General features: G+C 60.6%; 1 protein-coding gene across 2 annotated transcripts in view; it reads left to right on the top strand.

Annotated features, from left to right (window-relative positions):
• FOXK1 (forkhead box K1) overlaps positions 1 to 11,155 on the top strand; it is a 58,849-nt gene extending 47,694 nt beyond the window's left edge. The window contains exons 3-9 of one of the 2 annotated variants that reach the window (XM_019987696.2): positions 561 to 759; positions 1,111 to 1,257; positions 1,684 to 1,877; positions 2,258 to 2,424; positions 2,528 to 2,812; positions 3,585 to 3,809; positions 4,319 to 11,155. In XM_019987696.2, the coding sequence (XP_019843255.2) occupies positions 561 to 759; positions 1,111 to 1,257; positions 1,684 to 1,877; positions 2,258 to 2,424; positions 2,528 to 2,812; positions 3,585 to 3,809; positions 4,319 to 4,575 (1,474 nt within the window). In that variant the 3' untranslated portion in view covers positions 4,576 to 11,155. The remainder of the gene's footprint in view (positions 1 to 560; positions 760 to 1,110; positions 1,258 to 1,683; positions 1,878 to 2,257; positions 2,425 to 2,527; positions 2,813 to 3,584; positions 3,810 to 4,318) is intronic. The other variant, XM_070780282.1, reaches the window with a different exon arrangement.
• The last annotated feature ends 1,572 nt before the right edge of the window (positions 11,156 to 12,727 follow it).

Here is a 12,727-nt window from a genome sequence, read left to right as displayed (position 1 = left end):
GGGAGGCCCCCCTGCAGGTGGGAGGTGGACGCAGGGAGGCTGGGGATGCGTGGAAGGAGATGGTGACCTCCAAGCTCTGGTCAGCCCCCAGCTCGGGGCACCTCATACCTGGATTTGTGACCCACTTTTAGAGTTTATGACGGTTTTCTCTGAATACTTTTAATTTTCAAAACCAAAATTTCCACACGGCTTGACAACCGCAGCCAACTTGTTAGCGGCAGCAACCGGGCCACGCCTGTTGGTGGAGCCCTGGGCGGGACAGGGCGGGCAGGGCGGCCCTTGCACCGAAAGCACTGCGGTTCGGAGGGGGAGCCCCGCCGCTTCCCGCCCCCGGACAGGCGCGCAGTTTCCAACCGGAGAGGAGCGCGAGCCCGAGGCCGGGGGCTCGGGGTGGTGGAACGGGCCGAGCACGTGTCTCTGCGCGGCCTCCCCTCGGGCGCCCCCGTGTGGCCGAGTGAGGGCACCGCGCCCCCTCGGTGCAGCGCGGACGTCCCGTAGGGCCGGACAGCGGCTGCCTCGGTCCGGAGTCAAACCTCAGGACATGTCCTTTCTCTCCGCAGTGTCCCCAACTCCTGCCCAGCTAGCCCCCGAGGGGCCGGCTCCTCCAGCTACCGCTCCGTCCAGAACGTGACCTCCGACCTGCAGCTGGCCGCAGAGTTCGCCGCGAGGGCCGCCTCCGAGCAGCAGGCCGACACGTCCGGAGGGGACAGCCCCAAGGTCTCAGCCCTGGGCGCACTGGCTGGTGCCCGGCGGGTGCAGGTGTCCCTGCTCTCCTCCCCGAGCCCCCCTTGTCTCGTCTGCGGGGCCGGGTCGGCTCCAGAGCCTCCTTAGAGTTTCCGGGAGGGCGTCAGGCTTCTCGCCTCCCAGCTTAGTCTTAGTTCGTTCCCATCAGACAGCTGTCTTTAAATCAGTTTGCAGAGGAGGTGAGAAATTTCAGAATCAAACCTGACTTTCCCCCATGAGGCAGAATTGGCTCCTCCTAGTCTAAACCCCCAGGAGGAGGTGGGGGTGATGTTCTTAGACACCCCGAGAACCTGTGTCCTCTCTGGAGGGGGGTGGCTGGATTGGAAACGCGTCTCTCCAGGCTCACCCCCTCGTCTGCACCCCCAGGACGAGTCGAAGCCGCCATACTCATACGCTCAGCTCATCGTGCAGGCCATCTCGTCCGCGCAGGACCGGCAGCTGACTCTGAGCGGAATCTACGCACACATCACCAAGCATTACCCTTACTACCGCACGGCCGACAAGGGCTGGCAGGTGCGCCCCTTCCCGATCCCCGGGCCGTACACTGTGACCCCGACCCTACCCCCAGAGTCCGTCGTCCCTCCTGGGAGCCCACAGACGGGAAAATGTCCCCAGGCTCAGTGCACGGGGCGCTCCTCTGTGACCTTGCAAACATGCGTCCCTGCTCTCCACAGACTTCTTGTTTAGGTTCATAAGACCTTCGTCCAGTATTCTAGTTGGCTCAGCACACGTTCTGAACCTGGCGTCCCCTGAACAAGGGCTTCTCCTTAACGTTCTGGCTTTTCTGTAAGGGCTGCTCATGAGCCCGTGCTGAATTTTCACAGGCACGACCACTGTGACACCTCTGTGCCCAGGGCCCCTCCGGCCCTGACCCACGCCGGGCCTGCGCGGGTCAGAGCCACACCCACCATGACCCGTGACTCCCCGCTCTGCCCACAGAACTCCATCCGCCACAACCTCTCCCTGAACCGCTACTTCATCAAGGTCCCTCGCTCCCAGGAGGAGCCGGGGAAGGGATCCTTTTGGCGGATAGACCCTGCTTCAGAGGCCAAGCTGGTGGAGCAGGCGTTCCGGAAACGGAGGCAGCGGGGCGTCTCCTGCTTCCGCACCCCGTTTGGGCCGCTGTCGTCCAGGTGAGCCCCCGCCCCGCCACCCCCGCGGCTGCGGCCAGTGAAGCCGCCTCACCTTTTCTCGGAGAGACCAGCTTGGGCCCGAGAGGCAGGGAGAGGGCGTCGGCCGGATTCCCACGATGAGCTTTGCTCTCCGGGTGTTAGTTTGTCCCGGGGGAGGTTGGTGCCCATCCCAGCAGGACTGCTGTTCTTAATGTAAAAGCACAAGCCGCTTTCCAGGGGCGGCTGGCCAGGCCCCTCGGAGGTGAACGCGCTGGTCGTGGCCTTCCCCGGGCCCAGGATCACGGGGCGGTGGTTCATGTGGCGGGCGGCCAGCTGTGGCCGCAGGGTCGGGCAGCACTCGGGCACGCTCACTGCCACAGTCCCGTGTCCCCGTCTCCTAGGAGCGCCCCGGCTTCACCCACCCACCCTGGGCTGATGTCCCCGCGTTCCAGTGGCCTGCAGACTCCAGAGTGCCTGTCCCGGGAGGGCTCGCCCATTCCACACGACCCTGACTTTGGGGCCAAGTTAACTTCTGTTCCCGAGTACCGCTATTCCCAAAGCGCACCTGGTAAGCCCGGCCTCGCCCTCTCGTCTGATGTCCCGGGACAGAGAGCCGCGAGCCCCCCAGCAGGGCGTGTGCGGGGCCCCGCTGACCCAGCCCTCCTCTGCAGGCTCTCCGGTCAGTGCCCAGCCGGTGATTGTGGCCGTGCCGCCCCGGCCGCCCAGCCTGGTGGCCAAGCCCGTAGCCTATGTGCCGGCTTCCATAGTGACGGCCCAGCAGCCCTCGGGCCACGCCATCCACGTGGTGCAGCAGGCGCCCCCGGTCACCATGCTCAGGGTGGTCACCACCTCCGCCAGCTCTGCCAACGGATACATTCTTGCCAGCCAGGCAGCGGCAGGGGGCGCCCACGAGGCAGCGGGCACGGCCGTGCTGGACCTGGGTGGCGAAGCGAGAGGTAAGCTGACCATACGGTCACCTTGGTGGGGTCGCGTCCGGCTCTCGTGGGTCTTCAAGGTGGAGCCATCAGCCTGGGCCGTGGGGCTCAGGCCATCTCGGGCGGGATGTCTCTGAAGGGTCACCCCTCGTACCCTCCCGTTTTCCGGGGGTACGTTCCTATGAAGCAGCGCTGATCATCTGAAATGCCGCTCCCTGCAAGCAGCAGCTGGGGCTCCAGGCGCCCCTGGACTAGGTGTGGGGCCTCAGACTGGAGCCCCCAGCGAGGGCTCCTTAGATGTCCTTCGGAGTGAAAGAGTCACAGAGTCCTGAGTTAGAAGTCAAGAGTCCCAGAGGATTAACGCGGTGATGGTTGGGAATACCATCAGTGCTTTCGGAGGCCCTGGAGCCGACACTCTGAATGAAGCAGTGTCTTAGGGATGGCAGGCGGCTCATCCCAGCAGTGACATCCCTTCTGATCCCGTCCTAAAGACGTGCGTTTTGGTGAGAGAAAGCTAGGTCATAGCTCCAAGTGCAAATCGTTTCATTCCAGATGATACCCATTCTTTCTTAGATTAAACTTGCTTTGGTTAAAGTATGCAGTATTTAAAATTTCCCCTAAAACCCTATGGCTTGTATTTCTCTTGTTTCAAAACATTCCATCAGTGGGAGTTTTCTTTTAAGAACCCAGGTCTTTGCCCAGTGTCCCGGCTTCAGGCCCTTGGCCCCCCGCCCCACCCAGGGGTACCCCCGCAGGGCCGTGACCGTGGCTCTGACACATGCCGCCCCTGCAGGCTTGGAAGAGAAGCCCACCATCGCACTCGCCACCATCCCTGCTGCCAGCCGGGTGATCCAGACGGTGGCCAGCCAGATGGCCCCGGGGGTCCCCGGACACACAGTCGCCATCCTGCAGCCAGCCACACCAGTGACCCTGGGGCAGCACCACCTCCCAGTCCGGGCCGTCACTCAGAATGGCAAGCATGCCGTCCCCACAAGCAGCCTCGCCGGCAACGCTTACGGTGAGGCCCCACCTGGGGCGGCCCCTTCTGCCCCACTCGGCCCTGAGCGCCAGCCCAACCAGGGTCAGTTCAGCGAGCATGTCTCCTCAGTTCATCCGGCCAGTTTCCTGAGCACTTGCTCTGTGTCCGGGCTGGGATTTGAGGCCGAGGGAGCCCCGAGGGAGCACCCTGCGGGGACAGCGTCAGAGGGGATGGGAAGGCACTCAGCACTGCACAGTTAAAGCGGCGGGGGCGAGGGCGCCCGAGGCCAGGGCTCGACCCGCTGGGGTGACGTGGGAGCCGTCAGGGTGTACAGGGGATCCCCACACAGAAGCAACCGAAAGAGGGGGGACAGGGTTGGAGGCCCCCTGGGGTGGGGGCCGGAAGGGGCTGGTTCCCAGGAGCTGCCCCTTGGCTGTACCAGGAGGTGCCCGGTGTGCTGGGGAGCTGTCTCCTCGCCCTCCTCGCCCTCGTGTGGCGGCGCTGGTCCGACCAGCTCCGCAACGTGACTCTCTCTCTCTCCACCCTAGCCCTCACCAGCCCTCTGCAGCTCCTCGCGGCCCAGGCTAGCTCGTCCACACCGGTGGTGGTCACACGCGTGTGCGAGGTAGGGCCCGAGGAGCCAGCGGCAGCCACCAGCACGGCGCCCCCCACCGCCACCTCCGCCTCCCCCACCGGAGAGCCCGAGGTCAAGAGGTCCCGAGTGGAGGAGCCTGTGGGGACTGTGACTGCACAGGCCGGTGTGATGGCAGCCGCCGGCCCGCAGGGCCCCGGGACCGGGGAGTGACGTTGTGGCGTGGAGGTGGAGTGGGACACACGCCAGACAGAGCTCCGTGGCCGGACCAGGGCGGCTGACCCCGCCGCCCCTGGGACTGAGACGGGAAAGCTCCCAGTGGGCCGAGTGCAGGGCCCCACGGGCGGGACACCTCCACCTGCCCGCACCCGGACACCCGTCCTCCTGCCCCCAATCTGGAGTCAAACAAAAACACATAAACTCGTTCAGACAGCTGATTGTACGATTCTGGAATTCTTTTTCTTCGTTTCCTTCTCCACTCTGCCAGCACCGCCTTTTCTCCCCAGGCCTTTCGCCAAGGGCGTGGGAAGAAGGTCGCAGCCCAGCGTCTCCTGGAACATGTCCAGGCGGCCCGGCCCCGCACAGAAGCCAGGCTCCCGGGGTACCTTCACCCCCAGATGGTATGGAAGCACGGGCCGGCGGCACCAGCCCTGTCTGTAAGAGACAGGACCTGGGCGAGAGAGACGCAGAGCTGCCAGCTGTCAGACCATCCCCGTCGCTGCTGCTTCTAAAGTGACACCGAAAGTGTCGTCGTTCGCTGGACAGAGGGGAGGGGTCTGGTCTGGCTTTGAGCCCCACGTGTTTCCGGTTTTGTTAAAAGGCGGAATCGAGGCTTCACTGACGGCCTGAGACAGACACAGAAGGGATCGCCCGTTCCTGAGGTTTCCACCCAAAGACGCTCTAACAGCTGGGTGTCTGGGTCTTCCCGGCATCGGTCCCCACAGAGTGAACTCTTGCCGCTCCGTCTGCTAACTTCAAGGAAGACCGACGGCCTCCCGGACTGGCGCTCAAGGCAGAGAGCTGTTTGGATGAGAGGCCCACCTGCAGCGTCCACCCTCGTTCCGGCCACACCAGGTTGCTGGGGTCGGAAGGACGTGGCCGCCCCCGCGGGAGAACGGTCACGCTGAGTGGCCCCGTTTCCCGGCTGCTCTGACGTCCGGGGGCCCCGCGGCTGCCCGCCCAGCCTCCTCACCAGCTGCCAGAGTCTCTACCGCCCGACAGCCTGCCTGCCGTGACTGACCAGAACTGGCTCTGCGGCCCATGGCACCAGAGGCCCCAGTCTGGGCCCACAGCCCTCGCCAGCTCAAGGGCCCTCAGGGGGCCTCGGGCAGAGCAGGGCACCCCCGGTCCTTCACATCTCGGGAGAGCACTCTCAGGAAACGTTCAGTGTGTCTCTGCAAAGAGTGGTTTAGGTCCGGCCTGGTGTCGGCCCTGCCCTGGGGGTCCCCACGGACATGGGCTCCCCGCTTCCAAATCGCCATAGCAGCTGCAGGGGCAGGTGTGCGGGCCGCTTGCGCCGCCAAGGTTGTCCCCAGGCCCCCCACGGGGACCGGTGTTGAGTGTCCTTCCTCCAGGCTGGTGTCCACTCAGCCCACAGGCCAGGTGCGTCCGTGCCACTGACCCTCATCCTACGTTGTGGCCGTGGTGCCCCCGTGAGGTCAGAGACGGGAGGACGGGTGCCCGGCTCCGCACCCACGCCGCCCTGGCGTTCTCTATGGCTTCCCGTCTGGTGTGAGTGCAGAGCGTGAGACTGAGTGGGTCGAGACGGGCATCCAGGCACTGCCGGGCTGGCTCCGCAGGTCCTGGGTAGGGCTGGGGGCCATCGTCTCTTTCTTATGTTGCTGCTCAGCCCTGGGGCTGCGCGGGTCTTGCTCAGATGCCTTCTTGCTCACAGACCATCCTCTGCGCCACAGCTCGCCTCCCCCAGAGACAGACGCCAGGCCGGCTGGCCAGAGGACACGCCCAGCCCCGTCCCCTCTGCCTGGCCCGACCAGTCTGGCCCGACCCTGTGTTCTCCTGACTTCCGAGGCATTTTGGTTTTGTGTGTTACTGTGGACTCCCTCACGGTTCTATCCTGGCAGTAGTTCAGGGAGAAAGGAGCAGAGGGGGGTCTGTGGCTGGAACTGGGAGGGAGACTGCACGGGGTGTCCTCAGTGACGCTCTGCCACGTGCCGAGCGCATGCCTTTTTAGCTCCTTCTGGGCAGAAGGGACCCCGTGGGGCCAGGTTCAGGGGACCAGCCACTCCAGGTTCCTGGTGAGCCTCTGGGTGGGCTTTTGGTCATCTCCCCAGAGAGCCCGTGGTACCCGCCAGCACTTGTCCTGAGACCAAGAGGCCAGGAGTGGGCAGCTCCCCAGGGAAGATGCTGCTGTAGCCGGAAAGATCTCTGGTGTCCTCAGAGCCCCCCAAGCCGTGGGGCCACACACGCCCCCACCACACCCGTCTGCAGGAGCCAGAGCAGCCAGGAGAGCCGGCAGCCGTGGTCTTCCACATGCCTGGGTTGTGGCACATGGACCAACCCACCCGAGGCTGGGAAATAAAAAGGTAACCTGGCCTGACGCGGGGGCCACGGCCGCCTCGGGTCACCCAGGGGCTGGACTCCGCAGAGGGCCGGCCGGGCAGGTGCGCTCGGGCCCGTCGTCATGGCTGCTCACTCTCCATCGATACCAGGCCTGCCCGTCCAGCTGTACTCGCCCTTTACCAGTGCCAGATACAGGAGGGCGCCGCTCTGCATGGCGGGCGTCACGGAAATCCCTGCCCTACCCCGCTGAGTGTCCTCCCCTCCGGCCAGGGTCACCCTCTCGCGGGCCCGTGGTGGATGCTGAGTGTCCTTGCCCACCACCTGCATCTCTATGTGAAGCTCCGGGACGCCTGGCGCTGTCGAGCAGAGCCTGTGGTCGGGGTTCGGACCATCTGTCCTTCCCCCCACCCCCCTGGGATCCACTGTGAGGTCGGAGTAGCACTAGGGGGGCCCCCGGGCTGGACATCGTCACCTCCTACTCCCTCTGCTGCAGGGGACCCTCAGGCTCTTTCTGCCGCCAGGTTGGCTCACTTTCACGGTTGCTGTTTGTGGGAGGTTGTTTTTTCTGCTTCAGAATTAAGCCAAATGGAGAAGGTGAAAAATGGACTTCTGAGCTGCTAATCAACACGCATTGGTGATTCTCAGGCGGGAGGGGGTGGGCTTGGTGGGGCCACCAGGCTGCTGGCTGCTTATCTGGACCCTGCTGGGCCTGGAGGGAGACTGGTTTAGGTCGCAGCAGGCCTTGTTCGGCTGGCGCGCTGACTTCCCCTAAAGAAAGGTCTGCCTGGACCAGTCAGAGTGAGCCGCCCGGCTCCCGGGGCGCGTCCCAAGGTCTCTAGACAGAAACTCCTTCGCTGGCCCCTTGAAATTCAGGAGGAGACAGAAACTTTTGGCTTTTTTCCTTTGGTCAGTTTCTTCCTTTTTGGAGGGAAAGAAAAGACCGAACGTGAGCGTGTGTTAGAGAAGAGGGTCCTTCGCGCGGCTCCTCTAGGGTTTAGACTGAGGGGCGGTTGAGGCCGGAGAAGGAGCTGTCTTCTTCCCAAGCCCCAGGTTCTGCTTTGCCCCAAGACGGCTTCGTCTGGGATGGGGTGCTGCCGAGCCCCGGGGAACCGGCCTCGGGCGCCGCCAAGCTCACAGCTGCACCGCAGGCTTTGGTGCAAGAAGGAATGGACGGAGCTGCTAGGCAGGCCCCGCGGCGGTGGGGGGGGGCGGTGCCAGTGGGAGCCCCGCCCTCGCGGCCAGCCGCTCGAGGCCGCCCTCCGGGTTGCCTCTGCCCAGAAGTGAAGTGACTTACCGCGCCTCCTTTATGTTATTCACACGTGCTGCTACGAGGCGGGGACGGGCCGCAGAAGGAGGGAGGCTCTTTGGCGAGGGGAGCAGCAGCGGCTTCTGTCCTCAGCCCTCAGGCTGCTCTCATGCGTTTCATGAACTCCTCTCATCTCACTCGTCCCTTCCTCCAGGCTTGTCTCCATCGCGCGGACCCGCCCTTCCCGCCGGGCCCGGCCTCTTGCCTCTTCTCTCACCCCCAGAAGCTGCTCCCCGCTGGGTCTAAGGGCCGGTCTGGGCCATCAGTCACCACGCAGCCTCTGGGGTGGCCTCATCCGACCGTAAGGGGCCCACCCGGAGTCACAGCTGCCTTGCAGCGCACTGTGTTTGACACACCGCGAGCGTCTGCTCTGAGTGGAAACAGAAAGTGGGCTCGTTGGCTGAGTGTGTTTAGGGAAAGTAGTTTTGCTCTTCTGCTGAGAAGAACGGTCACTTGCCGAGTCTTCGGTGCCCCCCCAGCACCACCGGGTTGTCTGGGCGTCCCTGTGGAAGACCTGTCCTCTGGGCTTGGGCCGTGGCTCAGCTCTGCCCCAGCCCACGGAGTCATCCACTTCTGCCCTCATCCCCAGGGACACGGGACTCAGCAGAGGATAGAGGTTGGAAGGGTTCATGTCTCTGGGTTTGACAAGACCCCCCTCTGTCCCCATCACGTCTGAGTTAATGTCCCAGCAGCCACCATGAGAGGTCTGATTGTCTGCAAAACTTGCCCTGCCTCCACCCCCAGCTGCAGGCCTGGCCCCGCCCAGTGACCCTGCCCACCGCCCGGTGACAGGAGGCCTCCTGCGGGCTCAGCGCTGACCAGGAGGGACGTTTATGCTGTGTCTTCACGGGGCCCCGAGGTGATTTCTTCAAGTAGGCAAGCCTCAGGGTGTTCAGCGTCTCTTCCTCTCTCTCAGTGTTCTAGAAAAGACTGAGGGCTGCAGACTCTTTCTAGGCATCTTTCTTTTCCTCCAGGGAAGAATCTTACTCAGAGGATTTCCTTCATTCCTTGGACCTGCGTGTCATGCTGGAAGCAACTGGTACAGGTTCCTGAGAAGACCAATTGGGGAGGGGGAGGCGGGAAGCTGCAGCAGACAGGCTTCTTTCTCTAGTTGATGGGCTGAACACTGGCTACGTGGGACCCCTCACCCCCGCCCCCGGCTCTGATGAGCCAGGGGGTCTTCAGGTTACACCCTCCATCACCCTTTTGCTTCCAAGGGAGACAAGAGGTCTCCAAGCTATTCTCACTCTCTTGCCCCAGATCTGTTAAGAGTCAAAATAGAATTGGAAGAATTCTAGTTCATTATTCTTTGTTTGAGATCCTTTTTCTGCAATCAGTGGCTCATTGGACTCATCCAAATATTTATTGGTGGTTCACTCCGCATGAAAAACAGTAAGAAGTGCAGAGGAGTCCAGACCGGAGAGGGATGTGGCTGTTCAACGCTGTGACCCCCCTGGGCTACCACCGTGTTGGTCCCACTCACTAAAGATTCCATGCTGCTCATGTGAAGGTTTTTCTTAGTTGCTGGTGGCTCAGCTGGTAAAGAATCCGCCTGCAATGCAGGAGACCTGGGTTTGATCCCTGGGTTGGGAAGATCCCCCGGAGAAGGGAAAGGCTACCCACTCCAGTGTTCTGGCCTGGAGAATTCCGTGGACTGTATAAGTTCATGGGGTAACAAGGTCGGACACAACTGAGCGACTTTCACTCATTCACTTACTTTCTTAGCTGCAGTGATAAGACTGGCCCCTCTCAAGCTGTTGCCATGACCCCCAAGGAATGCTATGAGCTGTCCCCAAATTCTGAGCATATTGGCTGAGCTGGAATGAGGCCCGTGAACCTGAAATGGATTTCTTGTGCATGAAATTAACTGGCCAAAAGGCTATGGAACTACGCCTATGCTTTTTTTTTTTTTTTGCAGGTTTTTTTTTTTAATTTTATTTTATTTTTAAACTTTACATAATTGTATTAGTTTTGCCAAATATCATAATGAATCCGCCACAGGTATACATGTGTTCCCCATCCTGAACCCTCCTCCCTCCTCGCCTATGGCTTCTTAAGACCTTAGCCTCTAAATTTCTGAGTTAAGTTATCAAAAAAAATTTTTTTTAATAAGTAAAAATAGGGTTTAAAATCAAATATTCTTAAGTCTGGCCTCTCCCAGCTTCCTTCCAGGATGGGCTTTCTGGGTACCTGGTCAAGGGGGACTGACCCTGCTCCGTTTCTGCTTTAGGACAGGGACGAGGAGGAGAGACCAAAGTGTGTCCTTAATTCTTGCTTATATTCAGACCCAGATCCCGGGCAGCTTGGTGCACATGGGCAAGGGATAAACCCAGCACGGATTGTGTTTCTTACCTGACTGACAATTAGCCTGTAAAGATCTTTCAGCGGGGCGGATGTTGCTAGGGAGCGTGTCTGTGTGCATTTTTTTTTTTTTTTTCATGGTGGCCGTCTAAAGTTTTTTAGACAATATGTTTAATCATCAGTGCTTTAAAAAAGTGGCGGTATCCTGTAGAGTGGGAATTGGGCTGCGCGGCGTGTTTGGTGCGAGGCTGAAGTCACGGCGCATTACCGTGGTTCACCATCCATGTGTGGGCTCTGGCCTCTGGGGCACCCAGGAGGGACACATACACCCCAGCACCTGGGCAGGGCGGGGGGAGGGGTGCAAGTAGGGGGGACCCACCTTAGCTAGGCCAGCCTGCGTTTTCATTTCAAATGGGATACAGTATTTTTTTTTTTAATAAGGAGCCATACTTTTAAAAAAAAAAAGTTTGAGATCTGAATGTGATTTCTAATTGTACCAGACGTTAATGTTTTAAAGCTATAACAAAGTTTAAATTTTCTACCTTTTTTTTTTCATTTAACTGTTCTTTTATCTATTAAATTGTTGTATGTGGACGGGGAAGTTTTGTCTTTCCTCTTAGCATTTGTTTCTATAACCAGAAATAAAATTATATATTAAAGAAACGACATGGGGCTCCGCGTGGTCTTGTGAGCGACTGCTGAGGGACAGACGACAGATAGGCAGGTGCCCTGGACACTCGGCTCCCCTCTCAGCTGCAGGCAATCGCCACTTGCTTTTTCACTGTTCAGTCGCTCCGTCGGGTCCGACTCTTTGCTACCCCACGGGCTGCAGCACACCAGGCTTCCCTGTCCATCACCAGCTCCCGGAACTTGCTCACACTCATGCCATCCAACCATCTTACCCTCTGTTGCCCCCTTCCCCTTGTTCCTTCCATCTTTCCCAGCATCAGGGTCTTTTCCAACAAGCAGGTGCTGCCGGATTGACAGATCACCAGAAGGGGGCGCTCAGGCGTCGGCACTGCGGGCCGCCTCTGACCGGGGTCTGATGAAAGGTCGTCGCTGATCCGTCCTCGTCAAGGTTCCCGTGTGTGTTTGTGACTTACGTGCCTTCTTCAGATCTCTCAGTGGCCTGCGGTGCTAAAGGAGCTTCCAGCACCTCTCTTCCTCCTTCTGGAACTCCGCCACCAGTCCAGAGGGCGGATCGGTGAAGCCCTAATGCGGCGGTAACGGGTTAAGCAGAGGCTGGGAGTCCAGCCATACAGCAAGCGGGAGCGAAAGTGGTTAAGTTTCGGGAGCTACGTTGGCTAATTAGCATCTTTTTAAACTGTTGAGGTCTTAAAGGTTTGTTTTTGGTGAAGATCTTAAAATAGCATTTTACACAATGTTTTCGTAAGAAACCGTCAAATATCACCCTTGGTAATTCAGTCGGATGTGTGTGGGGAGAGAGGACACAGTTCCCAGTGAAAAATAAGCTCCCCTGTGACCCTGGGTGTGGACCAATGAGAAGTGAGTGCACATCCGCCCCAGGACAGTCACCCTTGGGCCAGCAGACTCCCACCAGAACCACGTGTCCTTGTTAGGCTACTGTCAGCTAGCTGCAGACCCAGCTTGTCTCGTGGTTCCAGGGCTGGGCCTCTGCCAGCCCATCCCTGCTGTGCCAGCTCCCGACTTCCGGCAGCCTGATGCAGGGTGTGTGTGGGGGGGGGGGGGGGGTGGCGGCTCCAGCAGGCGTCCTGACAACAGCAGCTGATGGCATCTGGTGGTCCCAGCCTGCGGGCCTCCTCCCCGGTCAACGTCAGCCGTGCCGGATCCCTCGGCCAAGTCCCGGACTGTAACCCTTCCACCCTCTTCCCTTGTCTCCCACACCACACTGCAGTTCTTTCTGTCGAATCTTCTGATGAAATGACTTGCCCTCCATCTCCAGACCAGCCGCAGATGGACACCAGGTGCCCCGAGTCAGGCTGACCTCGCTCAGCCTCCCCGCGGCACTTGGAACTCGACTCTGCGTCCCGTGGCCTCTGGGACCCCATGTGTCCCTGGCTGTCCTCCCGCTTCGCCGGCCACTCCTCGGCAGGCAGTGGGCAGAGCGGCTCCAAGCTCACCGGGACTCCGGCCACCGGTTCGTATCCCTCCTCTTCTGCAGGTATGACCCCGGGCCCTGAGCCGGTTCTTTAGCGTCAGCCACCTCCTTCAGTAACAGCCCTCCTCGTGTGAGGTGTGAGATGGCTGCTGTGCAGT

This window comes from Bos indicus, chromosome 25, assembly GCF_029378745.1.
Source record: "Bos indicus isolate NIAB-ARS_2022 breed Sahiwal x Tharparkar chromosome 25, NIAB-ARS_B.indTharparkar_mat_pri_1.0, whole genome shotgun sequence".
Taxonomy (NCBI): domain Eukaryota; kingdom Metazoa; phylum Chordata; class Mammalia; order Artiodactyla; family Bovidae; genus Bos; species Bos indicus.
This window is presented reverse-complemented; position numbering and strand designations above follow the sequence as displayed.